This window comes from Dendrobates tinctorius, unplaced genomic scaffold, assembly GCF_039654945.1.
Source record: "Dendrobates tinctorius isolate UK_male_01 unplaced genomic scaffold, ASM3965494v1 ptg000040l, whole genome shotgun sequence".
Lineage (NCBI taxonomy): Eukaryota > Metazoa > Chordata > Amphibia > Anura > Dendrobatidae > Dendrobates > Dendrobates tinctorius.
The window spans coordinates 21,763,248-21,789,034 of NW_027361708.1; the positions used below are offsets into that span (position 1 = coordinate 21,763,248).

Below are 25,787 nucleotides of genomic sequence, written 5' to 3' on the forward strand. Positions count from 1 at the left end.
CGCCGTACCGGGTGCCCGTGGATCCATGGGATCTTAATCTGGTTCTTGAGGTTCTGCAAGGTCCGCCCTTTGAACCCCTCAGGGATATTTCCCTTTCTCTCCTTTCTTGGAAGGTAGCCTTTCTGGTGGCCATCACCTCCATCCGGAGCGTGTCGGAATTGGCAGCTCTTTCGTGCCGCTCTCCCTTTCTGGTTCTCCACCAGGATAAGGTAGTTCTGCGGCCTCCGCCCTCGTTCCTTCCGAAGGTGGTGTCCTCGTTTCACCTCAACGAGGATATCGTGCTACCGTCCTTTTGTCCGAATCCAACTCATCCCCGAGAGCGGTCCTTGAACAAGCTGGACCTGGTTAGGGCGGTAAGAGTCTATCTGTCTAGGACGACTTCCTTGCGAAAGACAGAGTCTCTTTTCATTATCCCTGATGGAGCGCGGAAAGGTCACCCGGCGTCAAAAGCCACCATTGCTCGCTGGATCAGATCGGCTATCCTGAAAGCTTACCGTGTTAAGCGTCGCGGAGCCCCTCCGGGTATCAGGGCCCACTCTACTCGAGCAGTGGGTGCCTCCTGGGCGGTGCGCCACAGAGCTTCCGCACTGCAGCTTTGCAAAGCTGCAACATGGTCATCGGTTCACACGTTTGTGAAATTCTACACCTACGCTTCGGCGGACGCCAGCCTAGGTAGACGGATTCTGCAGGCCGCGGTGGTGAGTCCGCTGGCCTGATGGAAGTTTGTTTCCCACCCCAGGGACTGCTTTGGGACGTCCCAAGGTCTCTGTGTCCCCCAATAAGGCGAACGAGAAAACAGGATTTTTGGGTTGCTTACCGTAAAATCTGTTTCTCGGAGCCTTCATTGGGGGACACAGCACCCTCCCATGTCTTACAGCTCCTGTTCTTACTTTGGTTGAATGGTTACAGTTGAGTTGTTTATGTTGTCAACCTATTCTGTTACTTCTCCTACTGCTTTCTCACTAACTGAGGATTTCTCTGCCGGTCGGTGGGGTGTACACTGCGGAGGAGGAGCTATCTTTTTTTGTGCATAGTGTCAGCCTCCTAGTGGCAGCAGCATACACCCAAGGTCTCTGTGTCCCCCAATGAAGGCTCCGAGAAACAGATTTTACGGTAAGCAACCCAAAAATCCTGTTTTATTGTTCATGTTACGCCTCTTCTTATATCCTCTCTCTTTTGTAGCGTAGAACAGCTTTTTATACAGTCCTATTTGGATGCTAGAAAACTTTGTCCCACTGGACTTAGGGTACCGTTACACCTAGCGACTCACCAGCGATCCCGACCAGCGATATGACGCGGTCAGGATCGCTGGTGAATCGCTGGGTGGTCGCTAGTGAGCTGCCACTCAGGAAGATCTCACAAGCGACATCGCAGGGGACAGGGAACTTTACTTACCTGTCAGACGCGGCGATCCTGCGTCCTCCCGCCCGGCTCCACGCATCGCTCGTCGGTGCCACAGGAAGCGCTGCAGGAAGTGGCCGACGAGGAATGGTCCAGGAGCTTCTCGCACGAACAGCGATAATCAGCGGGGGAGCCGGTCAGAGGTAAGTATCACATGTAGCAATATCGCTGCAACGTCACAAAATCGGTAACTTTACAGCGATATTGCTAGCGATATCGCAGTGTGTAACGGGGGCTTTATACTTATTTTTGATTATTATTAGCATAATTTGCTAGGAATATCTCTGCTTTTATTCTCAGTGGGGTGACAATGTGCTCCCTCGCCGTCTCTGATGAGAAGTGACGAGCCGGCAAGAGAGTGTAAAGATAGAACGAGCAAGCAAAGACCAGCACTGCCCCCGCAAGTGACGTCAAACAGTTTCAGCAATAGTGAAACTGCTTTTGCAAATCATGGGGTGTGATAACATGATTAGTGGATGATTAGTCAGGGGAAAACAGTACCCTCTTGACTGGTCACTCTCTGTACCAAACTACAATTTTATGGTTATAAAAGAATAGGCCGCTAAAAGTAGCTTGTTTGAAAGTGTATTAAAGGTTGCATTGTGGGTGTTTTTAGGGTTGTGTTGGAGCGCACAGGTTCCCTTCAGCTTGCTGCAGTGTAGAGTTCACAGCTACACTCTCTGTGTACGGTGGGTGTGAGCTATTACAGCAGGTGGTCTCCTCTCACTAGTTCAGAGAACACTAAAAATTGTAGTTGGAGCCTTCAGAGGGGAAACTATTTAGTAATGCAGGATACAAGGCTTTTAATAGCCAAAAATAGTTATTCTGCGTGTACGTACACACTCAACAGAATGCTTAACCTGAAATGACAGTGTTTAACCCCTGTCTGACATGCAATTTTCAAGTCATTAACATGTCACTTAATGACTTTAGAAGTCTTCTTATAATCTGTGTTTCTGACGGGTTTTTTGACACATTATACCTTGTTAGCGGTAAATTTAGTTAGATATCGTTTATGTTAAGTTCCGAAAATATATATATATATATATATATATATATATATAATTTTTTTACGGAAATTTTTCAAAACTAAGTAATTGTGTTTAATTTTTATGACATTATACCTGATAGTCATACACCAGAAAGAAGCTTGGCAACATTCCATAACAGTAGAAACCAAAGAGATCACACAACATGAGCCGTGTGTAGATTAGAAAGTGTAATTCTTAAGGCTGAGTTCACACGTGGCGTTTTTTTCGCGTTTCCGCGGCGGTTTTAACCGCGCGATTTTGCCGCGAAAACGCGAAAAATAAGCATCCCATGCATTCCTATGGGATTCCGCAATGCTGTGCTAATGCTGCGGTTTTTACCGCGGCGGAATCGCTTAGCGGTAAAAACCGCAGCATGCTCATTAATTTGCGGAATCGCGGCGATCCCGCACCCATAGGAATGCATTGTTCCGCTTACTTCCCGCATGTGGCTGTGCACACCATGCGGAAAGTAAGCAGAACATTTGCGGATGGTACCCACGGTCCGGAGAAGAGGAGACTGTCCTCCGGGCTTTGGGTACCATATCCCTGTAAAAAATAGAATTTAAAAAAAAAAATATTGTTATTCTCACCCTCCGACGTCCCGCGCAGTCTTCCCGCTTCTCTTCACGCTCTCGTTCCCAGTAGTCCTTTGCGAAAATGCCCGCGATGGCGTCCGTTCTCGCGGGATCGCGAAGTCTCGCGGTCATTCGCGCGACGTCATCGCGAATGACCGCGACACATCGCGATCCTGCGAGAACGGACGTCATCACGGGCATTTTCGCAAAGGATTACTGGGAACGGCTGCTCGGGACGTCGGAAGGTAAGAATAACACCATTTTTTATTTTTTTTTTTACATTCTATCTTTTACTACTGATGCTGCATAGGCGGCCTCAGTAGTAAAAAGTTGGTCACACTCGTCAAACACTATGTTTGATGAGTGTGACCAACCTGTCAATCAGTTCTCCAAGCGATGCTACAGATTGCTTGGAAAACGCTAGCATTTTGCAAGCTAAATACGCTTGCAAAATGCTAGTTTTTCCGCGGGAAAATCGCGGGAATTTAAAATGCGATTTTCCCGCGGACTGGAATTCCGGAATTCTCGCTGTATTTTCCACGAGAGTTCCAGTACGTGTGCACTTAGCCTTAAGGATATAGTTTATAAATATTTTATTGTCTCAACATAAAATCATATGCAAATGTTCTAAAAAGGTGCCTTAAACCAAACAGAAGGGGAGAACAGCTGAATGACAGATGTCACAAGGTAAGTATGAAAGTCATGAAACCGCACCAAATCCCACACAACTTTCCCACTCTGTTAGAAGCAGGGGGACATTCAGGAAGTTGAATCCAGGTGTCCATCCTTTCATAAACCTTAAACTTGTGGGTGTACCGTGAGGCACTTAGTTTGTAACGCTTATTTCTATACCTGGCTCTCTTACTGTGCAGGTATTGCCTGAATTTAAGCCTCCCCTTGAAATGTATTAGTGACTCCTCCATGGGGGAACATACACATCAGCAAACTTGTTGCTGAACTGGTCGATGACTGGCCGGACTTTGAAAGGTCGGTCAAAGTTGAGGTCATCTCAGGGAGGACTTTTTGTATCATCATTGTAATGCAAAAATTTGTGGATGACCTCAGTGTGTCCGGGCCATAACAATGGGGAAAAGTCGAGTGTTGTAAAAAAAAAAAAGTCAACAATCCAACATTGCCAAATTTGTGTCTTCTTCACTATCTCCATGTGAAGAACCAGGCCCCAAGACATCATAATTTCTACGGCGCCTACAGGAGTCCAGTTGGAAAATAATGCAGTGGGATTTTGTGATAAAAATTGGCAAGCGTCCAGATTTGTCTGGGACACCATGAGATTTACAAAATCCTCAGAGAAAAACACTTTGAAAAAGTCAATTTCTGTGAGGCTGGAGGTGTCAAATTGGATTCCTGATTATGCCACAAAAGTAGGAATCAGTGGCTCAGGATGTTACTTAAACCAAGGCTTTGCCATAATTGTGCTGTCCATTTGTGGGATCATCTTTCCAATTAGAATGTACTAGTATATCCAAGATTAGGAGATGGTTAACGCTCCTTGTACGATGTTTATCACGTAAAATACATAGTTTGTAGTAAAATAATCCAAAAACAGCATTTGTTTGCTTAAGGGGAGTGTTAGATTCTTACAAATTAACTTTTCTTTGTTTCCTTTAAAATTTCAGGGCTTGGGTTTATTGATCAACTTGGTGGAGTACAGTGCTAGAAACCGGCACTGCCTTGTTAATATGGAGACTATACAATCGTATGATTCTGGAGAGGGGGAAGAGTTAACCGTAGAAACCAGGCACATTGGTGCAGTGCATGCATTGGTTCAGGTAAGAGCTGCTCACTCTATAGCTCCGCTTTTGGCCAAATTAGTACTTGGCTACAGTCACACATCTGTGTCTATTTTTACATCTGTTTTTTCTTGTGCTGCATTTGTTTTTTTCTCCATATTTAAAAAGTGAAACTGGAAGACTGTCTGAGCTAATTATTCATTGACTCTTAGCAATGGATCAGTGAATAATGCATGAAACAGTGAAGTGCAATGTATGTCTTCTGTTTTCCTCTGTGCAGAATGGATGAGAATGACATTCTCGGAGCCTCACTGGCTGGACACACAAATCCGTTTTTAAACTGAGGTGTGTATGCAGCAATGAAATTCTCCGGCCCCAATACATCAAAGTCTTTACACCAGATTTCTGGTAAATCAAAAGAAGAAAAAAGGTACACAGGAACCATAAATCATTAAAAATACAAAATTTTATTAACAAAATAATCAGAACAAAGACAAAATACTTAAAAAGTGGGAAAACAAAAAAATGGCAATGGAAACCCACCACGTTCTACATAGGCAATGCATAGACTAATATACTACACATAAGTTTGCGTCAACAGACAATAGTTAAATTTCTTGGTATAAAACGATTTCTAAACACTGACGCAATAAAAATCGGACTATTGAAGAACAATAGTGCAAAGATTACCTCTCGTGGGTACCAGTGCCTGCCCCCAGAGGCAATCCAGGCCTCTCTTGAACCCCTCGACTAAGTTCGCCATCACCACCTCCTCAGACAAGGAATTCCAGATTCTCACTGCCCTAACAGTAAAGAATCCTCTTCTATGTTGGTGGAAAAACCTTCTCTCCTCCAGATGCAGAGAATGCCCTTTTGTGACCATTCCTTGGTATAAATAGATCCTTGGAGAGATATTTGTTTTGTCCCCTTATATACTTATACATGGTTATTAGATCGCCCCTCAGTCGTTTTTTTTCTAGACTAAATAATCCTAATTTTGCTAATCTCTCTGGGTATTGTAGTTCTCCCGGCCATATAAATGTGATATCGCTGTAATCGCACTGACCAATCAATGTTCTCCCAAAAAACGAAATAGAAAGGAATCCAAAAACGTTATGTGACTGAAATTGCTACCAATAAAAAAAGACAGCTCGTTCCGCAAAGCACAAGCCCTGTTGGCAGAAATATAGAAAAATTATAACGCTCAAAATATGGGGATGCAAAAACTTTGCTTTGCAAAAAAAAAAAGCGCCTTTTTGTGTGACAACAGCCAAACATAAACTATATAAATCTGGTATCGCTGTAAGCACACCAGCCCAAAGAATAAAGTTGCCTAATCACTTATACCGCACGAGGAACAGCATAAAAAAATATGAAACCAATTTTTCACCTGTTCATTGTGCCTCCCAAAGATTGCAGTAAAGCTTGGCGCACATCCTCTGCTCTACACTAAGTTCTCACATGGGGTTTCCGTGTAAACCTCTGAAATACGTGATTCAGACAGAACTTGCAGCGGAAGATTCAGTTTAATGAGGCAGATGGAGGCACTGTGGATGCTGTTTGGCCTGTGACCTGGCAGTATTTGTCTTTTTTAAGCGTGCATAAATGGACTTTCTGCCACAGTTTTGTGCACCTATGAAAAGGACATCGCTGAACAGAGGCCAGATGGAGCCCAGAGTAACTCTGCTGCCAGACTATAGGGAATGGATCTGGGGTTTTACCTGAATCGTGTCATTTAGATCTTGATGTAAGTGCTCAGCGTTGAGTGCAGGATAATTGTGATCCCAAATGTTATGTAAAATGTTAGCAATAAAAGCTTCAACTCAATCCCCCAAAAAATGCAAGTTCCTGCTCAGGTCTGACAACCATCCATGGAGATATAGGGGGCTTCTATGTTACTGGTAGTACAAAGGTTCTGGAAAAGTGCGATGGCTCCTCGCAAATCCCCCCCCCCCCCCCAAAAAAAAAAAAAATCCAGCGAATTCTGTGCTCCCAAATCTTAATACACTCCTCCCTTCAGAGCCCCACAATGTGCCTTAACTGCACTTGGCATCCACGTTTGGCATTTCAATAGTGATGAAAGCCTGCCTAATTTACAGGTGCATGTCTCCAGAAACATGAGCTGGGCGTAATGTACTGAGCACTGCAATGGCAGATTTGCAGTCTTCACTCAGCAACATCCACTGCTGCTTGTTTCTGGAAAATACTCATGGAGTCAAAATGGTCACTACACCTGTAGATATATTCCCAGAAAATGGGGTCACATGAGGGGGGTATTCTGCTCTTCTGCCACCTAGGGGCTCTCTATATGGAGTCTGCAAACTCTTCTACAATAATTTGTTCTTAGAATCAAATTATGCTTTGTCCCTCCCGAGTCTCGCCATGTGACTGAGGAGTACTGTACAGCCACATACGGGGTATTTCTAGGTTCAGACATTTTCACATGTTGCATATCTGCTGCGTTTTACAGTACTAGCAAAAGCTATGATATTTCAGAAATCTCATGTATACAGTTGTTTTTCTTCTCTTACTGATTTGGAAAACTGCTGTGTTTTTGCAAAATGCAGCATGTCACTTCTATCGGGGTTATTTTTTCCGTGCTTTTTGCAGCATTTTTTCACCCATAGAAAGCAATGAGTAAGCCAAAACCGCAGGTATCGGGTGTGTTTCAAAAACGATGCTGATGTAAAGTAGACGTGAGAAATGTTGTTCATAAATTTTGTGCAACATGGGTCAATTGGTTTAAGTATATAAAAATTGAAGGTTTGAAAATTGCAAAATTTTCACCAAAATTCCGATATTTTCACAAGTAAATGCAAAATATTTCAACCTAAATTTACCATTTTACCATAAAGATTATTATTATTATTGTTATTATTACCACTAATATATAAAGTGCAATGTCAGGAAAAAATATGTTCTCAGAATCACTGGGATATGTGGAAGAGTTATTACCTCATAAAGTGACACTGGTCAAAAAAGGTGAAAACACGCTCAGGGGTGAAGTGGGTTAATGAGTTGGTAGCATATTTTCCTTATCGCCTTATTGGGGGACACAGAATACCATGGGTGTATGCTGCTGCTGCTAGGAGGCTGACACTATGCAAAACAAGAACATTAGCTCCTCCCCGGCAGTATACACCCACCGACAGGCACTAGGCACCTCAGTTTGTGCTTAGTGTCTGTAGGAGGCGGACCGGGATCTTCCCAGATCCGCAATTAACCTTTTCTTTCTTTAGGTGTTCTAGTGTGAACTTTTTAATTCTCTTGTCTTTTATTTTGCAGATTCAAGTCGGGAAACAGGGTGAAAATTCACTCTGCTTTCCCATATCAGGCGGCTGAGCGAGCAGTGTGGTGATCCCACATCGCAACTCTCAGTGCGATGGCAGGACTTTGTCCCATATCACCTCCGGGTGCTATGGGATGCGGACAGGTGGCTGGTCCTTGCCAAAAATCCCCCTCCTCACCCCTCTCTCGGGACAGGGCTGAGAGGAAGACGGCGATCGCAAGATTCCCCTCGCCATCAAGAGGTTAATGCCGTCTTCTACAGAAAGCGGGTACAGAGGACAGCGGCCACTACCCTAGTGAGAGGCCCCTGTGGTCATCCTCTTCAGGGACTTCAGGTAGGTGCCTGAACGATCCCTCCAGCCCGCAGCATCCCCAAAGGGCACATTGGTGGGTAACTGGACATCACCAGGATTTGAATTTCCCGCCCCTCTCCCTGCCTGTCGGGCGCCGCTCTCACCAGCCACGCGCCTCTCCACTCATATTACAAGGCTGAATACAGGGGTTTTTCACTCCCTGTTTTCATAGCTGGCCATGTTTTCCCACATCTCTCCTGCGCGCCAGTACCTCCATTACAGGGACTTTCTTTTCTCCTCCTGGGCGTTTTAATCACAGGGCTGCGGCGCTGGTTTTTTACTTTCACTTTCACTTTGTTGCCCGCTCTCAGAGCGCCTCCTCCTCTTTCTGAGCGCGCTTTCCTCGCGCCTTTTTTAGCCCATCACTGGGCTCCTCATCCCCTTCCTTCATCTCTGCTCCAATTGTGGCTCAGCCGCTAAGCTCCGCCCACCGCTCACCTCATCAGGCATTTCCTGTTCTTCGGTCCTGCTTTTCTGCGCTGCTTGGGGGACACTTCAGCGTTTCTGCTGCTCGCCGGAACTAGGTAGGCTCTGCTCTATGCAGAGATATTAGCCCTCCTCCGCAGTTCTTTCCCCAATTTCCGCGGACATTCAGCGCAGTTTTCCTTATGCCCAACCCTGCAGGGGATCTCTGTTTCAGGCCCACCGCTACTCATTACGCCTGTGCGCGCTGTAAAAGGAAGTGGGCTTCAGGTCAGCCATCTCCTTTCTGCCCGTCCTGCAGTCCTTCAGCTATGTCGGCCTCTCAGGAGCACACAGATCCCCGTGATGGGGGCACTTCTCCTCTCCCAGAATGGGCCGTAGCCATGTCTGTCGGTATCCGATCTGACCAAAGTTTCTCAGTCCCTGGTCCAGGTCCTAGAACGTTTGCCTCAGCTATCTTCAGCCACCGCTGCTCCGAACGCCTCTCAGGGTGAGTCGTCCGCTCCTGACCGCGACCTTCAGAGGGACAGGCCGAATAGGATGTCCAGGAAGCGTCTCCTATCGTGCTCGTCTTCCAGTTCGCTAGGCCCGTCTGCTTCACCCAGGGGTCCGTCTCCTTCAGTGGACGACCTTGGGTCAGACGACGATCCACAATCAGGATCTAGTTCAGAAGCAGATGACATGTCTAAAACACGAAGTATGGTCGATACTCTTCTTTCAGCCATCTTCCAAACCCTGGAGATTAAGCAGGACAAGCCCCTTCCTCAGGAATGTTCTGTCCCATTTAAACGGTCAAAACCTCCATCTAAAACTTTTCCAAACCACTACGAGTTTGATACTACTCTAGCCAAACATTGGGAGCACCCTGAGCAACGTTTTTCGGGCCGCAGGTATTTGGATGTTTTGTACCCATTTGAGGCTGATTTGCTTTCTAAATGGACCAAAGCCCCTGAAGTGGACCCTCCCGTTTCTCGCATAGCCTCTAAGACAGTTCTGTCCCTTCCAGACGGTGCATCGCTTAAGGATCCGACGGACAGGCAGTTAGAATCTTTGGCGAAGTCTATCTTTGAGGCCTCCGGTGCCTCCCTCTGCCCTATTTTCGCCTCCTCCTGGGTAGCTAAAGTCATTTCGGCTTGGGCAAAAATTCTTCGCAGGGGCATCTTAGCGGCAGCTCCCCAGGACGAGCTGGCAGATCTGGCAGATCAAATTAATCACGCGGGTAAATACCTTTTAGCCGCCTCCTTAGATGCGGCCGGTTGTGTAGCTAGGGCTAACAGCAATATAGTAGCTGTACGCCGAGTTCTTTGGCTAAAGTCATGGAATGCGGATACCACCTCAAAAAGTCGCTCACCAATCTGCCCTTCCATGGTTCTAGGCTCTTTGGGGCCAAACTGGATCAAATAATTTCCGATGCCACTGGGGGTAAAAGTACTTCTCTCCCCCAGTCTCGACCAAGACGCTTCTTTAATAGAAAGGGTTTTCGGCCCTTTAGGCCCTTTCGTCCGTTCTCGTCCACAGAGAGATCTGTCCAGCAAGAGCGTCCTTCCGCTTCTAGGGAGCGAGAGCAGAAGAAACCTTCTTACAAACCCGCTCCCCGCTGGAGATCTAGAGGACAATACTCCAGGTCCTCAGGTGCCCGTTCCGGTAGGTTTGCCTCCAAGTGACGGGGCACCCCCACCTGGAAATTTTTCCAGGGTGGGAGGCAGACTTTCCTTTTTCGTGGACGCTTGGCTGTCGGTTGTCGATGACGCTTGGGTCAGAGAAATCATCGCATCCGGTTACAAGATCGAATTTTCTTCCCCCGCCAGACAGGCGTTTTTTCCTTTCTCGTCCTCCAAGACAACGGTCCCACATTCCAGGATTCTTTCAGGCCGTCTCCTCCCTTCTTTCCGCCGGAGTGATTGTTCCCGTTCCCTCAGACGAACGGTTTTCAGGGTTCTACTCAAACCTCTTCGTAGTCCCGAAGAAAGACGGTTCCCTGCGGCCAATCCTGGACCTCAAATTGCTCAATCGCCACGTGAAGATTCTTCACTTCAAAATGGAGTCCCTTCGATCGGTGATAGCCTCAATGGAACCCGGAGAATTCCTCTGCTCTGTGGACATACAGGATGCCTATCTTCACATCCCTGTTTGCTTGCAACATCAGAAATATCTCAGATTTGCGATTCAGGACGATCATTACCAGTTCACGGCTCTCCCTTTCGGCCTAGCCTCCGCTCCCCGTGTTTTCACGAAAGTGATGGCGACGGTCATGGCCATCCTTCGATCCAGAGGGATTCTCATCATTCCTTATCTGGACGATCTCTTAATCAAGGGCTCGTCCCGTCAAGACTGTCTCCTAAGTCTTCAGATAACTCTGGATACTCTCGACCGTCTCGGATGGTTAGTCAACAAAGAAAAGTCCGTCCTCAGCCCCACTCAGCGTCTAACCTTTTTAGGCATGGAGTTCGACACGAACCTGGCCCGGGTGTTTCTTCCGAGGGAGAAATTTGCGGCTCTGTTCAAAGGGATTCGAGCCCTCAAACGACCAACGCCCATTCCCCTTCGATTCTGCATGAAAATTCTGGGGAAGATGGTAGCTTCCTTGGAAGCAGTGCCCTTTGCACAGTTCCACCTTCGTCCTCTTCAGCTGTCCCTCCTTTCAGCCTGGGACAAGACGACGAGGTCCTTAGACCGGCCAATCCTTCTCCCCCTCAAAGTGAGGCAATCCCTCACTTGGTGGACGATGTCTACATCAGTCCTACAAGGGAGGTGCTTCCTCCCGCTTCGGTGGCAAGTCATCACCACCGAAGCCAGCCTCCTGGGTTGGGGAGCGGTTTTTCATCAGAGGACGGCTCAAGGACACTGGAACCCTCAGGAAGCTCTTCTTCCTATCAATCTGCTCGAGATCAGAGCAATCTTTCTGGCCCTTCTTCGCTGGCAACCCCTTCTCGTCGGCAAGCCGATCCGCATTCAGTCGGACAACGCCACGGCTGTGGAGTACATAAACCATCAGGGCGGCACGCGCAGCCACCAAGTCATGTCAGAAGTGGCCAGGATTCTGCGCTGGGCGGAACGTTTCGTCCCAGCAATCTCCGCCGTGCACATTCCAGGGGTGGAAAACTGGGCAGCCGACTTTCTGAGTCGTCAAGGCCTAGCGTCAGGCGAATGGTCTCTCCATCCCTCAGTCTTCGATCAGATATGCAAGTGCTGGGGTTCTCCGGACGTCGACTTATGGCATCTCGGATGAACCACAAAGTTCCGCGCTTCGTAGCCAGGTCCAGGGATCCTCTAGCCGTCGCTTGCGATGCCCTAGTAATTCCGTGGTCCCAGTTCCAACTCCCTTATCTTTTTCCACCTCTTGCCTTGATCCCAAGAGTGGTCAAGAAGATAAAATCGGAAGGCGTTCCAGTAATTCTTGTGGCTCCAGACTGGCCGAGACGGCCTTGGTATGCGGAACTGGTGAACATGCTCGCGGACGTTCCCTCGAGACTTCCAGTCCGTCCGGATCTTCTCTCGCAAGGCCCCCTTTACCACGAGAATTCTCGGTCTCTGAATTTAACGGCATGGCCGTTGAGGCCGCAATTCTAAGAGAATCAGGTTTTTCCAGTCAGGTGATTCAGACGATGATCAAAGCCAGGAAGCCAGCCTCTTCCCGCATTTACCACAGGTGTTGGAAGGCTTTTTTCCGTTGGTGCGACGATAAAAAAGTTTTTCCAATGGCTTTTTCCATCCCGTCCATACTGGGTTTTCTCCAGTCTGGCTTAGATTCGGGTCTGTCTCTCAGTACCCTGAAAGGCCAGGTTTCTGCCTTGTCTATCCTCTTTCAAAGAGAGCTCGCTTCCTTACCGCAGGTTAAGACGTTCCTCCAAGGAGTCGCTCATGTGGCTCCTCCTCATCATTCACCAATAGAACCGTGGGATCTCAATCTCGTTCTTGGCGCTCTCCAAAAGGCGCCGTTTGAGCCCATCCAGGACATTCCTTTGTCGCTTTTGTCATGGAAGGTGACCTTTTTGATCGCCATTACATCCATCAGAAGAGTTTCTGAGTTAGCGGCCTTGTCATGCCGTTCTCCTTATCTGGTGCTCCATCAGGATAAAGTCGTCCTCAGGCCCGTTCCTTCCTTCCTGCCAAAGGTGGTTTCCTCCTTTCACATCAACGAGGATATCGTTCTTCCATCGTTTTGTCCGGCTCCTTCTCACCCTCTTGAGAGGTCACTCCACAAGCTGGATGTTGTTAGAGCCTTGCGTGTCTACCTCGCTAGGACCGCTTCACTTCGTCAATCCGATTCATTGCTGGTCATCTCTGAAGGTCACAGGAAAGGGCTTCCGGCATCCAAATCCACGATTGCTCGCTGGATTCGTTCTACCATTCAGGAAGCATACCGACTTCAGGAAAAACGGCCCTCTCCGGGAGTGAGAGCTCACTCCACCCGGGCTGTGGCAGCTTCGTGGGCCGTTCGACACCAGGCTTCGGCTCTGCAACTTTGCAGGGCCGCGACCTGGTCGTCCTTGCACACATTTGCGAGGTTCTACAGGGTTCATACCCAGGCCTCGTCTGATGCGGTTGTTGGTAGGAAGGTTCTGCAGGCGGCGGTGGCGCACCGGCCGACCTAAGCCTTTTCTGTTCTTTCGTTCCTTATTGCTGTTCCCGCCCTTGGGACTGCTTTGGAACGTCCCATGGTATTCTGTGTCCCCCAATAAGGCGATAAAGAAAGATGGATTTTTGGTTCTTACCGTAAAATCTCTTTCTTGGAGCCTTCATTGGGGGACACAGCACCCTCCCTGTTTAAATTGTACCGTGTTGGGTCTTTGAGTCCCCTGTTGGGTTGGTACATATGTTTAGAGAGTTTCCGTTGCTTCTCCTACTGCTTTTGCACCAACTGAGGTGCCTAGTGCCTGTCGGTGGGTGTATACTGCCGGGGAGGAGCTAATGTTCTTGTTTTGCATAGTGTCAGCCTCCTAGCAGCATCAGCATACACCCATGGTATTCTGTGTCCCCCAATGAAGGCTCCAAGAAAGAGATTTTACGGTAAGAACCAAAAATCCATCTATTCCTGCATGCCAGTCTTAATTGTATTCTTTGTGGGTCTCTGTACTAGCCATTTAAACAGCTCCAGTTGACAGTCAGGACCAGGTGCATAGTCGTGCTGCTGACCTGAACTGTGCCCTCCTCCGATGTTATCGGCATAGGCAGCTTTGTCTTCAGCGCACCCTGGCTCTGAAGCTGGCTATATCCAGCTATCCGTCAGGTACAGAGCAACACTAAAAAGCTTGCAAGCATTCAGACTGTAGAGGTGGCCGACAAGCTAGGCCAACACGCTGTAAACAAAATCCAAACTAATAAGTAAACTGTGACATTACTTGTTTTATATATCACAAGTTTAAGATGTCCCCTTTGTCAAAGAATAATTTGGTCCCAATACTTCTGTATATTCAAATAAATAACCTAATAAAATGAACTCTGTACACCATGCTCTTGCACAATACAGGGTGGGTCATTTATATGGATACACCTGGGTGGGCTATTTATAAAGTTGCATCCAAAATGGCCGACTTCAAAATGGCCGCCATGGTCACCACCCATCTTGAAAAGTTTTCCCCCTTCCATATACTAATGTGACACAAACAGGAAGTTGATATCACCATTCCCGTTTTATTTAGGTGTATCCATATACATGGCCCACCCAGGTGTATCCATATAAATGGCCTACTTTGTAGATCTAGCGGAGTCAACATGAAATAGTTTGGAATTTTTAATTTTATTTTTTTTTTTGCAGTATTTAGTAGTTTGTAACTTAAAAAATGAAACTAATGGATGTAATGATTCTCTTATTAAGCTTTTCTTGGAGAGAGAGAAAGCGGCTCTGTTAGCGGAAAGTCAGACCGATGAGCTGATCAAAGAAGTCCCTACAGCGCAGCATGACAAGAGTGGTGAGTGGCAGGAGACCGGAGGAGAGATCCAGTGGGTGTCTGCAGAAAAGAGTCCAAATACAGAAGAACCTCCAAAGAAGGAAGAAGAGGAAGAAGAACTTGACCTTAATAAAGGTAACAACTACTGATATGAAAACCATTATAGAGCAGTGGTGTAATACACATCTTAGGTTACATCTGCGCTCTTGTTTCTAACCAGGTTTTACCTCCTTACTAGACTATAAAAGTAGATTTTATGGAATCTATTTGTGTTGTCCCCCATTCTCTACTGGCCCCAACACCATCGCCAGGAAGAGTTCATTGGGATATGACGTTGTGCATTCTTATGAGCATTGCCGAAGACCAGCAAGTTATACTGTATTCCCTGGAAAACTTCCAAACTTGAGATTACCCATTTAATATAATTTTACCCCATTAACCAAAAATTGTTTTTAAATCACCTTTTAATTTTAGATGACAATGTAACTAGTGTATATACTCGAGTATAAGCCAACCCGATTTTAAGCCGAGGCACCTAATTTTACCACGAAAAACTTTGAAAACTTATTGACTCGAGTGTAGGCCTGGTATGCATTGTCCCCTCATCCATATCCTGGTATGCATGGCCCCCATCAGAAAAACATAAAAAAATAAACCGTTCTACTTACTGTCCCTGTGGTCCCTCGCAGCCTCTTGTTCTGATGCCAGCAGCTGAGGTGGCGGGGCGATCACGTGTGCGTGCTGATAAAGAGAAATTAATATTCTCTGCGAGCGCAGTTGAATATTCATTACTCTTTAGCAGCAGGCACAGGCTTAAGGCGCAGCAGCCGGCTCCTGCCTCTTGTAACCCGCTGCCGCTCCCTCTCCGTCTTCTGGGACCCTCGCTCGAGTATAAGCTCAGGGGACTTTTTCACCACAAAAAATGTGCTGAAAAACTCAGCTTTTACTTGAGTATATACAGTTTATGCTTTTTTTTTATCATTGGGTTGTAGTTTAATCTAACACTTACTGGTATGTTTTACTTGCAGCTCTTCAGCATGCAGGCAAGCACATGGAAGATTGCATCGTTGCCTCCTACACAGCTTTGCTTTTGGGCTGTCTCTGTCAGGAAAGTCCGGTCAGTGCATAATTCTACTTCTAGCGTTTTTGTGCATGTAATGGTATATCCTTGTGTTCTCTAGGAATGTCATCCATTTTCTCCTATTTGTGTGCAAGCTAATTCAAATATCAAAGTTCATCAGGGGAACTGGAGTCCTTGTGAAGTTCTTACTTCATCAGTTCAATACACTAACATTCATCTCCGATTGCATAAATTAGAAAATAATCCCTTGCTTCACAAATGGTGTTTAGTATTCAGCTCAGTACTGATGCAGTTCTTTTAAAACAATTGGTGTCTTTTAGATCAATGTGACTACTGTACGGAGTCATTTACCCAATGGAGACTTCTCAATAATGACTGAGATGCTGAAGAAGTTTCTCAGTTTCATGAATCTTACAGTAAGTAACATATTTTCCTATTTAACACATCATCTTGTTAGATATATTGGCAATTGCCTATGTACATCTAGTTTAGAAGTAGGTTGATAATCCTTGTGTCTAAGTTTCGCTTGATTATTCCTGTAACTTTTGTAGTCATTATTAGTACCAAACCCTCTCCACCCTTCAAATAACAAAAAAAATTACGGCACATCAAGAACTAGTCTGAATAGATGCATACCAAAAAACAGCTTACATCTCAAAATTAGAAAAATGGTTGCACTCTCCACCCTTCAACATACTTTTAAAGGGGTTGTCAAAGCATGGCATATGTTTTTGACTTATCAGACAGTCTCCCCACCTATCAAATGTTATGACCTGCACTCAACAACTGTATGTAACAGTAGAGCTGAACAGTACATCTCCGTACAATGTGTAGCAGCTGCTGCCGGGTACTGCAGATCAGCGCCTATTTGATAAATAAGAATCGCAACTCCTTTAAAAAAAAATAAAAAAATAGAATGTCTTACCGGTAATTCAGTTTCTAGGAACCTTCCACGACAACCATATCGGAGGATGTCTCCCCTCCCTAAAGGGGGACACGAAATGCACAAGAGGTTAAATAACCCTCCCCTTCCTGCTACCTCCAGTGTTTTTCTGTACACACTAGCATGTATAGTTACCACCAAAGAGCAGGAATCGTCCAGTAAGCATTAGATAGGGAGGGAAAATAGTGCTGTCGTGGAAGGTTACTAGAAACCGAATTACCGGTAGGACTAATTCTATTTTCTCTAGTCACCTTCCACGACAGCCATATCGGAGGAATATCAACAACTAATTTCTTAGGGAGGGACAACAGCCTGCAGAACACGTCTGCCAAACGTTAAATCCCTGTTGAAATTTAGTCTATAATGTCTGGTGAATGTATGGATAGATGACCAGGTGGCGGCTCTGCATATCTGCTCAGAAGATGCTTTCCCTCTTTCTGCCCACGATGTTGATACTGATCGAGTAGAGTGGGCTTTTAGAGACGTAGGAGGAGGAACGTTCTGTACCGCGTAGGTGAGGATGATAGCTTGCTTGATCCAATTCGTGATTGTATTTTTTGCTGCCTTTTTGCCTTTATTCCCACCGGAAATTTGAATGAATAAATTCTGGTCAATCCTCCAACTCTGTCTGCTGGCGGTAGAAGAGAACTACTCTACGGACATCGAGGGTGTGAAAGGCTTCTTCTTTCCTGTTGGAGGGGTTTGCACAGAAGGAAGGCAGTACAATGTCTTGGAACCTATGGAAGTTTGAGACTACCTTAGGCATAAAGGAGGGATCCAACCTCAGGATGATGCTGTCCTCCGTGATGGTTAAATATGGCTCCTGTATTGAAAGTGCCTGCAATTCTCCTATGTGCCTTGCGGTATTAATTGCCACCAGGAACACCGTTTTTAGCGTTGTTTTTCAGTGTCGTGGAAGGCAGTGGTTCAAACGGCTCCCTGGTCAAGCCCCTGAGGACTAGGTTCAAGTCCCGGGGGGACCTGACTACGGAGTCTGGGACGGATCCTAGATGTTGAGGTTATGAATCGCTTGATCCATCGATGGTTTGCCAGATCTTCGTCGTAGAATGAACTAAGGGCTGACACCTGGAACTTTAAGGTACTAGGTGTGAGCCCCAGATCTAGGCCATCTTGAAGAAACTCTTAAGATCTGTGTGATACTTGGATGGAAGGGATCTGGAGCATTTGGGGAACACCAAGATGAGAACTTCTTCCAAACCTTCCCGTAAATGGCGTTAAGTCACTGGTTTCCTACTCTTCTGTAGAGTTTGGATTACCTTTTCAGATAGGCCTTTAGCCCTTAGAATTCCGGCTTCAGTAGCCAGGCCACAAGGTTCATTTTGTGCGTGTCTGGGTGCAGTAGAGGGCCCTGGTGAAGGAGATTGGCCCTCTGGGGCAGAAGTATTGGACCTTCCTGAGCCATGTTTTGTAGGGCTCAGTACCAACTTCTCCCTGGCCACAAGGGAGCTACTAGGATTGTAGTGACTTGCTCTGCCCGTATCTTCTGCAGTGTTCTCGCTATCATGGGAATTGGGGGGAAGGCGTAAGCCAGATCGAACTGCCATGGATGGGAGAAGGCATCTTACTTCCCACGCTCCATCGATGGGACTGAGGGAAAAAAACGTTTCCACCTTTGCGTTTTGACCGCTGGCAAAAAGGTCCACATCGAGATTTCCCCACCTTGTCACCAGAGACGAAAAAAACTGTCTGGTCTAGGCTCCATTCCCCAGGATGAACATCCTTCCTGCTGAGGAAGTCTGCCTCCATATTGTCCAATGCCCTTAGATGTTTCTCTGTTCAAGAAAAAATTCTTGCAGCCACCCATTTTAGGTTGAAGGATTTTGTGCCTCCTTGGTGATGGATGTAGGACACTGTAGTCATGTTGTCTGAGTAGATACGTACATGATGGTTTTGGATAAGGGTTGACGCTCCCTTCAGCGCTTCTTCTAAAGCTTTCAGTTCTCTCACATTTGAGTAGCTGGCTCTGACCTCTGGGGCCATATCCCCTGGAAGTGTGACTTCTCCACTATAGCACCCCAGCCTCTCTGACTGGCGTTTGTGGTGATGATTTTCAGGGGGAGCTGATCCCAGCTGACACCCCGCTGGAGATTCTGGTAGTTCAGCCACCATAGGAGGGACACCTTCACATGAACTGGAAGAGGGGTTCTCTTGGTCAGTGTATTCTGACATCTCTTTGAGCATCGGAGTACATATGACTGAAGGATCCGAGTATGGGCTTGAGCCCAGGAAATGTCTTGGATGCATGCTGTAAGCGAACCTAGGATGGACATTGAGTCTCTCAGGGTTGGTGCCCTCTGGTCTCTGAACTTGGAGACTCTCTGAACGAGGTCGAGCTGTCGTTCCCTGGGTAGAAAAGATGTTCGCTTTTCTGAGTCCAGGAGTATCCCCAAGAACTTTTTCCTTGCAGAGGGATGAAGGTCTGATTTTTCCAGGTTGGGAATCCAGCACAAGGACTGTAAAATTTCCAGAGATTCTCTACGTCCTGATTCAGGCGAGATATGGATGGAGCTATTATCAGAAGGTCGTCTAGGTATGGGATAATGCAGATCCCCTGCTGGCGAATGAACATCATTGCTTCTGCCATCACCTTGGTAAACACTCGAGGGGCTGATAACACCCCGAACGGCAGGACATTGAACTGGTAGTGGTTGACCTGGGACCCCTGGAACACCGCAAACCTGAGAAATCTCCTGTGGTCTGGATGAATCGGGACGTGATAGTAAGCGTCCTTCAGGTCTATAGTGGCCATCACCCAATTTTGTCCTATGAGGGGGATTGCTACTTTGACCGACTTTATCTTGAATCGTCTGTACTTCACCACTCGGTTCAAGGGCTTTAGGTTTATTATAACCCTGTGCTTCCCTGAGGGTTTTACAATCACGAAGAGGCGAGAGTAGTGGCCTCTGCCGATCTCCTGTTGTGGAACTGGGGAGATCGCTCTTGCTTGCAGAAGTGTTTTTATGTCTGACAGCAAGGATCTTTGGAGGTGCGCCTGTAGGGAGGTTATTCTCAGGCATTGAGGGGGGAGGACTCTCGAATTCCGATCTCAGTCCGTCGCGAATGGTGCGAAGAACCCATTGGTTTGAGGTTATGGACTGCCATTGATCTATGAAATTCAAGTGTCGGCCCCCGACCGGAATACTGTCATTGTTTGTCAGTAGGGTTTGGTTGTTGTTGGGGGGCCAGAATATTTCTGCCCTTACCTCCTTTCGGATAACTCCACCGGCCCGTTTTGCCCTTCCCTTTGAAATCTCTCTGGGAGGGCTGGTCACGGGGGGGGACGAAAAAATCGTTTCTTTTGTTCTGGAAGCGATTTCTTCTTATCCGTTGCTTTCTCCAGGATGTCCTCCAGAGTTGGGCCAAATACATAATTCCGCTGGAAGGGAATCGCACAGAGCTTTGTTTTTGATGTAAAGTCTCCTCCCCAAGATTTCAGCCACAGTGTTCTTCTGGCTGAGTTGGAGAGGACCGCAGACTTTGCTGCTACTCGTATGGATTCCGCAGAAGCATCAGCTAGGAACCCTGTTGCTTTTTGTAATAGGGGAAGAGAGTCAAGGATTTATTCCCTGGAGGTCCCTTGAGTGAGGTGGTCTTCTAGTGTACGCTGCCAGCGAAATAGGGACCTGGCTACACACGTAGAGACTATATTGGCCTTAAGCAGCGTTGTGGAGACATCCCAGGATTTCCTGAGCAGGCTCTCCGTTTTCCGATCCTTGAGCTGAGATGAATCTTCGAATGGAAGAGCCGTTCTGTCACCCTGAACACCTGCACGTCCACTTTAGGGACCTCCCACTGGGTGCAGTCTCCCTCTAAAGGAAACCGATTCCTCAGATCTGAGGGGACACTAAGCCCTTTCTCGGGGAGGGCCCATTCCTGCATAACCAGGTTTCGGATGTTTTCGTGAATGGGAAACCCCTTTTGGTCTTTGGGCTTCAGTCCCCCAAACATTTCATCCTGAATAGAGCATTCCACTTCCTCCTCCAATCCCATAGTGCCCCTTACCATACTAACTAAATCCCCCATGTCCTCAGACGAGAAGTAGTATTTTTTATCGTGTTTGGGGGTGGAAGTGAACTCTCATTTTCCCATGCATCCTCTGAGTTAGAGGTATCACACACACACACACACTTGCGGCTCGGTTTCTTTATAGGGTCAGGGGCCTTGTCTCCCTAAAACAGAGAGAAGGCATACTAAGTCACCTCAGGGACCACTTGGACAGAATAAAGGGGGACCCACCCCGCTACTTAAAGTAGGAGGGTGAACGCTGGGCACCGCAGAAGCAGATCGTGAGGGCTTATCGCAGTCCATGGTCAGTCTGTCACAGTAAACATGAAGAGAGAAGGAAGATCCGGCACTGGAGACTTAATAAAATCCACGATAAGTTTTATTCACATAATTTCATGATAAAACCATAAAGGGGAAAACAGACCCCCCACGCCTGACGCGTTTCGAACCTTACACCAGGTTCTTCCTCAGAGACATGAAACAAAACAGTTCACAAAATGATTATAAACATTCCTAATCAGCAGAGGGACTCCACATATGTGTATAATCAAAGAGGCAGACAACTAAGCCCTCAAATCACTGGTGGAGTCACTCCCTTGCAAGAAGAAAGAAGAAAAAAAAAAAAAAAAAAAGGAAAAGACCAATACAACAATGGACAAGACATAGAATAAATAAAAACATGTGCAATACACACGTATAAATGCATAAATACATAGCAACTATCAAATGACAAACAAAAAAAAAACCCCAAAAAAAAAAACAGCAAAAATCTCAGCACTCAATAGAAATACATAAGATCATTTCTATAATTTAGACCTTGCGGATATCGTGCATCAAGCGCAAGTATCCAGAAGGCTTCCCGACAGTGTAGTAAATGTTCCCAGTCACCCCCTCTGGGGGGTTTCAATACCCGTTCTATTCCCTTAACTTTAAGACTGCATAAGTTACCCTTGTGTATTTCAAGGAAATGTTTGGACAAGCCAGACACATTCCTACGACTGGACATAGACTCTGGATTAGAAGCGGTGATGTGCTCACTTAGTCTCCTCTTTAGGCTGCGTGTGGTACAGCCAATGTAATATAAACTGCATAATGTGCACTCTGCCATATACACTAAGTGTGTGGTGTTACAGTTCATGTAGGTTTTAATTTTGTAGGTTTGTTGTGTACTAAAATTAACAAATCTATCTGTAATATCCATATAGCGGCACAAACCACACAATTTTTCTCCACACTTATAATTGCCCAAGTAATTTAACCACGTAGGTTTAGTGCAATCAGACAAATACAATGAGGGGGACAAAAAATGACTCAAATTTTTAGCTCTCTTTGGAACACACCTATGTCCACCAGCCAATATCTGCGATAAGACTGCATCAAGATCCAGTCTTATCGCAGATATTGGCTGGTGGACATAGGTGTGTTCCAAAGAGAGCTAAAAATTTGAGTCATTTTTTGTCCCCCTCATTGTATTTGTCTGATTGCACTAAACCTACGTGGTTAAATTACTTGGGCAATTATAAGTGTGGTGAAAAATTGTGTGATTTGTGCCGCTATATGGATATTACAGATAGATTTGTTAATTTTAGTACACAACAAACCTACAAAATTAAAACCTACATGAACTAACACCACACACTTAGTGTATATGGCAGAGTGCACATTATGCAGTTTATATTACATTGGCTGTACCACACGCAGCCTGAAGAGGAGACTAAGTGAGCACATCACCGCTTCTAATCCAGAGTCTATGTCCAGTCGTAGGAATGTGTCTGGCTTGTCCAAACATTTCCTTGAAATACACAAGGGTAACTTATGCAGTCTTAAAGTTAAGGGAATAGAACGGGTATTGAAACCCCCCAGAGGGGGTGACTGGGAACATTTACTACACTGTCGGGAAGCCTTCTGGATACTTGCGCTTGATGCACGATATCCGCAAGGTCTAAATTATAGAAATGATCTTATGTATTTCTATTGAGTGCTGAGATTTTTGCTGTTTTTTGGGGGGTTTTTTTTTTTTTTTTTTTTTTGTTTGTCATTTGATAGTTGCTATGTATTTATGCATTTATACGTGTGTATTGCACATGTTTTTATTTATTCTATGTCTTGTCCATTGTTGTATTGGTCTTCTCCTTTTTTTTTTTTTTTTTTTTTTCTTTCTTCTTGCAAGGGAGTGACTCCACCAGTGATTTGAGGGCTTAGTTGTCTGCCTCTTTGATTATACACATATGTGGAGTCCCTCTGCTGATTAGGAATGTTTATAATCATTTTGTGAACTGTTTTGTTTCATGTCTCTGAGGAAGAACCTGGTGTAAGGTTCGAAACGCGTCAGGCGTGGGGGGTCTGTTTTCCCCTTTATGGTTTTATCATGAAATTATGTGAATAAAACTTATCGTGGATTTTATTAAGTCTCCAGTGCCGGATCTTCCTTCTCGCTTCATGTTTGCAACACATGGTTGTCAGCCATTTGATCCCTAGGCATGACCGGCTTACAGGACTATTTTGGTGAGCACAAATTTCCCTTTCCCCTTCCTAATTTTCTAAATATTCTGTCACAGTAACCAGTACAGAAATGGCCTTACCTGGACGCACCCAGACCAGGTTTTTAATAACCGAGGTCCATCAGCATGTTCCGTGCTCCTCCTAACCTGGTCCACAGGTGGGGGTCATTGTAATCACCCCTCCTCGTAGTTGAGTCTGCAGCGGCCGTCCCGTTCCCCCACCCTGTCCGGGGTTGTTGGCTCTGCCCCCTTGACCCAGTCCAGCCTCTTGTTTAGCGGCCGGTCAGTGAGACGCTGGGGGTCAGAGCCACTACGGGGGCCCGAGACGCTAATGGCGGCCCAGGCATACCGGCCGTATAAGCGTTCCATCCGGGAACGCAGGAGGGAGGCCAAACCGGAAGTTCGGCGCCGGTCCCTCCGTCACTTTCGGTGCGCCTGCCGCATGGGGAGGAGGACGCCGGGGAGCTCTCACAGGACCCCGGTCGCACATCACCGCCTCGCTTTACCCCGCAAAGGGGCGCAGGAGAGGCTGACAGGGGTCCCAAGTCTCGACGAAACGGAGACAGGAGCAGCCATCACATGGAGGAGAGCGGAGCGCCCGACCGTCGGCCGCCCGGCTTCAGGTAACCAACATAGTGCCTCCGGTCGCCGACCACGGCAGCACTATCGAACCTCTTCATGCCCCATAGGGGACAGGAAAAGCACTGGAGGTAGCAGGAAGGGGAGGGTTATTTAACCTCTTGTGCATTTCCTGTCCCACTTTAGGGCGGGGAGACATCCTCTGATATGGCTGTCATGGAAGGTAACTAGAGAAAGAATAGGTGCTGATCTGCAGTACCTGGCAGCGGCCACTACACATTGTATGGCGCTGTGCTGTTTAGCTTCACTAAATGTTTACATTGGGTCTCCGCCAGATATAAGAGCTGGAAACTGGTGAAGACCGCAATTAGTAAGTAATTAAGTACAGCTGCACTACATTACTGACCAATTTGGAAAGGTTTAGGGGCTTAACATTTTTGTCGACCGTGCTTCTTTAAGTTTAATCTCCAGTGAAACCTGGACTTTATCATTGTAATTATCCGTTAGACTACAGCCCATTAAATCCTTTGATTTTAAAATAATGATCCTGAAAACTTTGCTTCCACTATTTGAAGAGTTAAAACCTTTCAAGACTGTGAAGTGGGTGTTTGGGATCTTAAAACGGAGAGCAAAATTTCACTTTTTGCAATACTTCAAGAACCCAGTTTTTTTTTCTTTCATAATTTAAAATTAGAATTGATTTCTTTGCCTAAGTGTTGTTCAATAGTGACGAGCGAATGTGTGCTCAGATAACATTTTTTCCAAGCATGGTCGGGTGCTAACAGAGTGACTTTGGCATGATTGAAAAATATGTTAGTCCCTGCGTCTGGATTAGGGATTGCCTAACAAACAAGCCCCTAGCCATGCATGCGCAGGAACTCAAACACATTTCTTGAGCATGCCGAAGACACCCGGTTAGCACCCAAGCATGCTCGAATAACACCTTATCTGAGCACATTCGCTCATCACTATTGTTCCATCAATAGTTAGCAAAAAAAAAGAAACCTCTAAGGCGTTTTTTACACTTAGTGTTTTTGCGGGCCGTTTTTGCGTCTCCAATAGATTTCTATGGGGCCGCATAATCGGCCCGAAAAAATTCCACAGTTCGGCGTATGCCGTATGGCCATGAGGGCCGTGTTTGCGGCCGTGAAGAAAGATTGGTCCTGCTTGAGCTTTCACACTGTGTACGGACACGGCCTCCATTGAAAATCAATGGGGCCGCAAAAACAAACGGAAGTTGGATGTTTTTGCGGTGCACCATCACTTCCGGTTTTGCGAACGCCGTTTTTTTGTTTCAATACTATTTCCATAGTATTAGGCTACTTTCACACTAGCGTTTTTTGCGCTGCGCTCCGTGCGCAGTGCAAACGCATACAAAAACGCATCAAGCGTTTTGTATGTGTTTGCTTATTTTTTGCTCATGCCTGTTAACCATTTTGACTCTAAAAACGCATGTGTTTTTAAACGCTGACGTGCGCATAATGTGGTTTTTTTTTTGCGCATTTCGTGCGCATGCGTTTTTTTCACACAGGTTGGGCGCACCAAAAATGCGACAGGGTGCGTCCGGCACGCATAGGCGCACACTGCAAAAAACGCATGCTCACAAAAACGCATACAAACGCTAGACAATGCGCACCCATGTTAAACATAGGGGCATTGCGCATGTGCATGTATGCGCTCGCAGCGCAAAAAAAGTTAGTGTGAAACCAGCCTTAGAAACATGAAAAACTGCGATCCGTAAGTTTTTTTTGTGGTCCATAAAAATTCCAACAATACGGCCGGCAAAAAAAACGGTAAGTGTAAAAGAAGCCTAATATGGATGCCAAATGCATATGAAGCATATGTGCTCAGAATATCACATAAGACTTAAAGAGTTCATCCAGGATGAAGTTTTTAAGCCCATAATAAAACAAACAAAAAAAAAAAGTCAAGTAATTGCTACCT

The 25,787-nt window shown here is 46.2% G+C and overlaps 1 protein-coding gene across 3 annotated transcripts in view; it reads left to right on the top strand.

Annotated features, from left to right (window-relative positions):
* The window catches only part of WAPL (WAPL cohesin release factor), a 129,046-nt gene that overhangs the window by 95,182 nt on the left and 8,077 nt on the right, over positions 1–25,787 (top strand). For all 3 annotated transcript variants that reach the window (XM_073574873.1, XM_073574872.1, XM_073574871.1), the window contains 4 exons: positions 4,645–4,797; positions 14,641–14,848; positions 15,742–15,830; positions 16,115–16,210. In XM_073574873.1, coding sequence (XP_073430974.1) covers positions 4,645–4,797; positions 14,641–14,848; positions 15,742–15,830; positions 16,115–16,210 — 546 coding nt within the window. The remainder of the gene's footprint in view (positions 1–4,644; positions 4,798–14,640; positions 14,849–15,741; positions 15,831–16,114; positions 16,211–25,787) is intronic.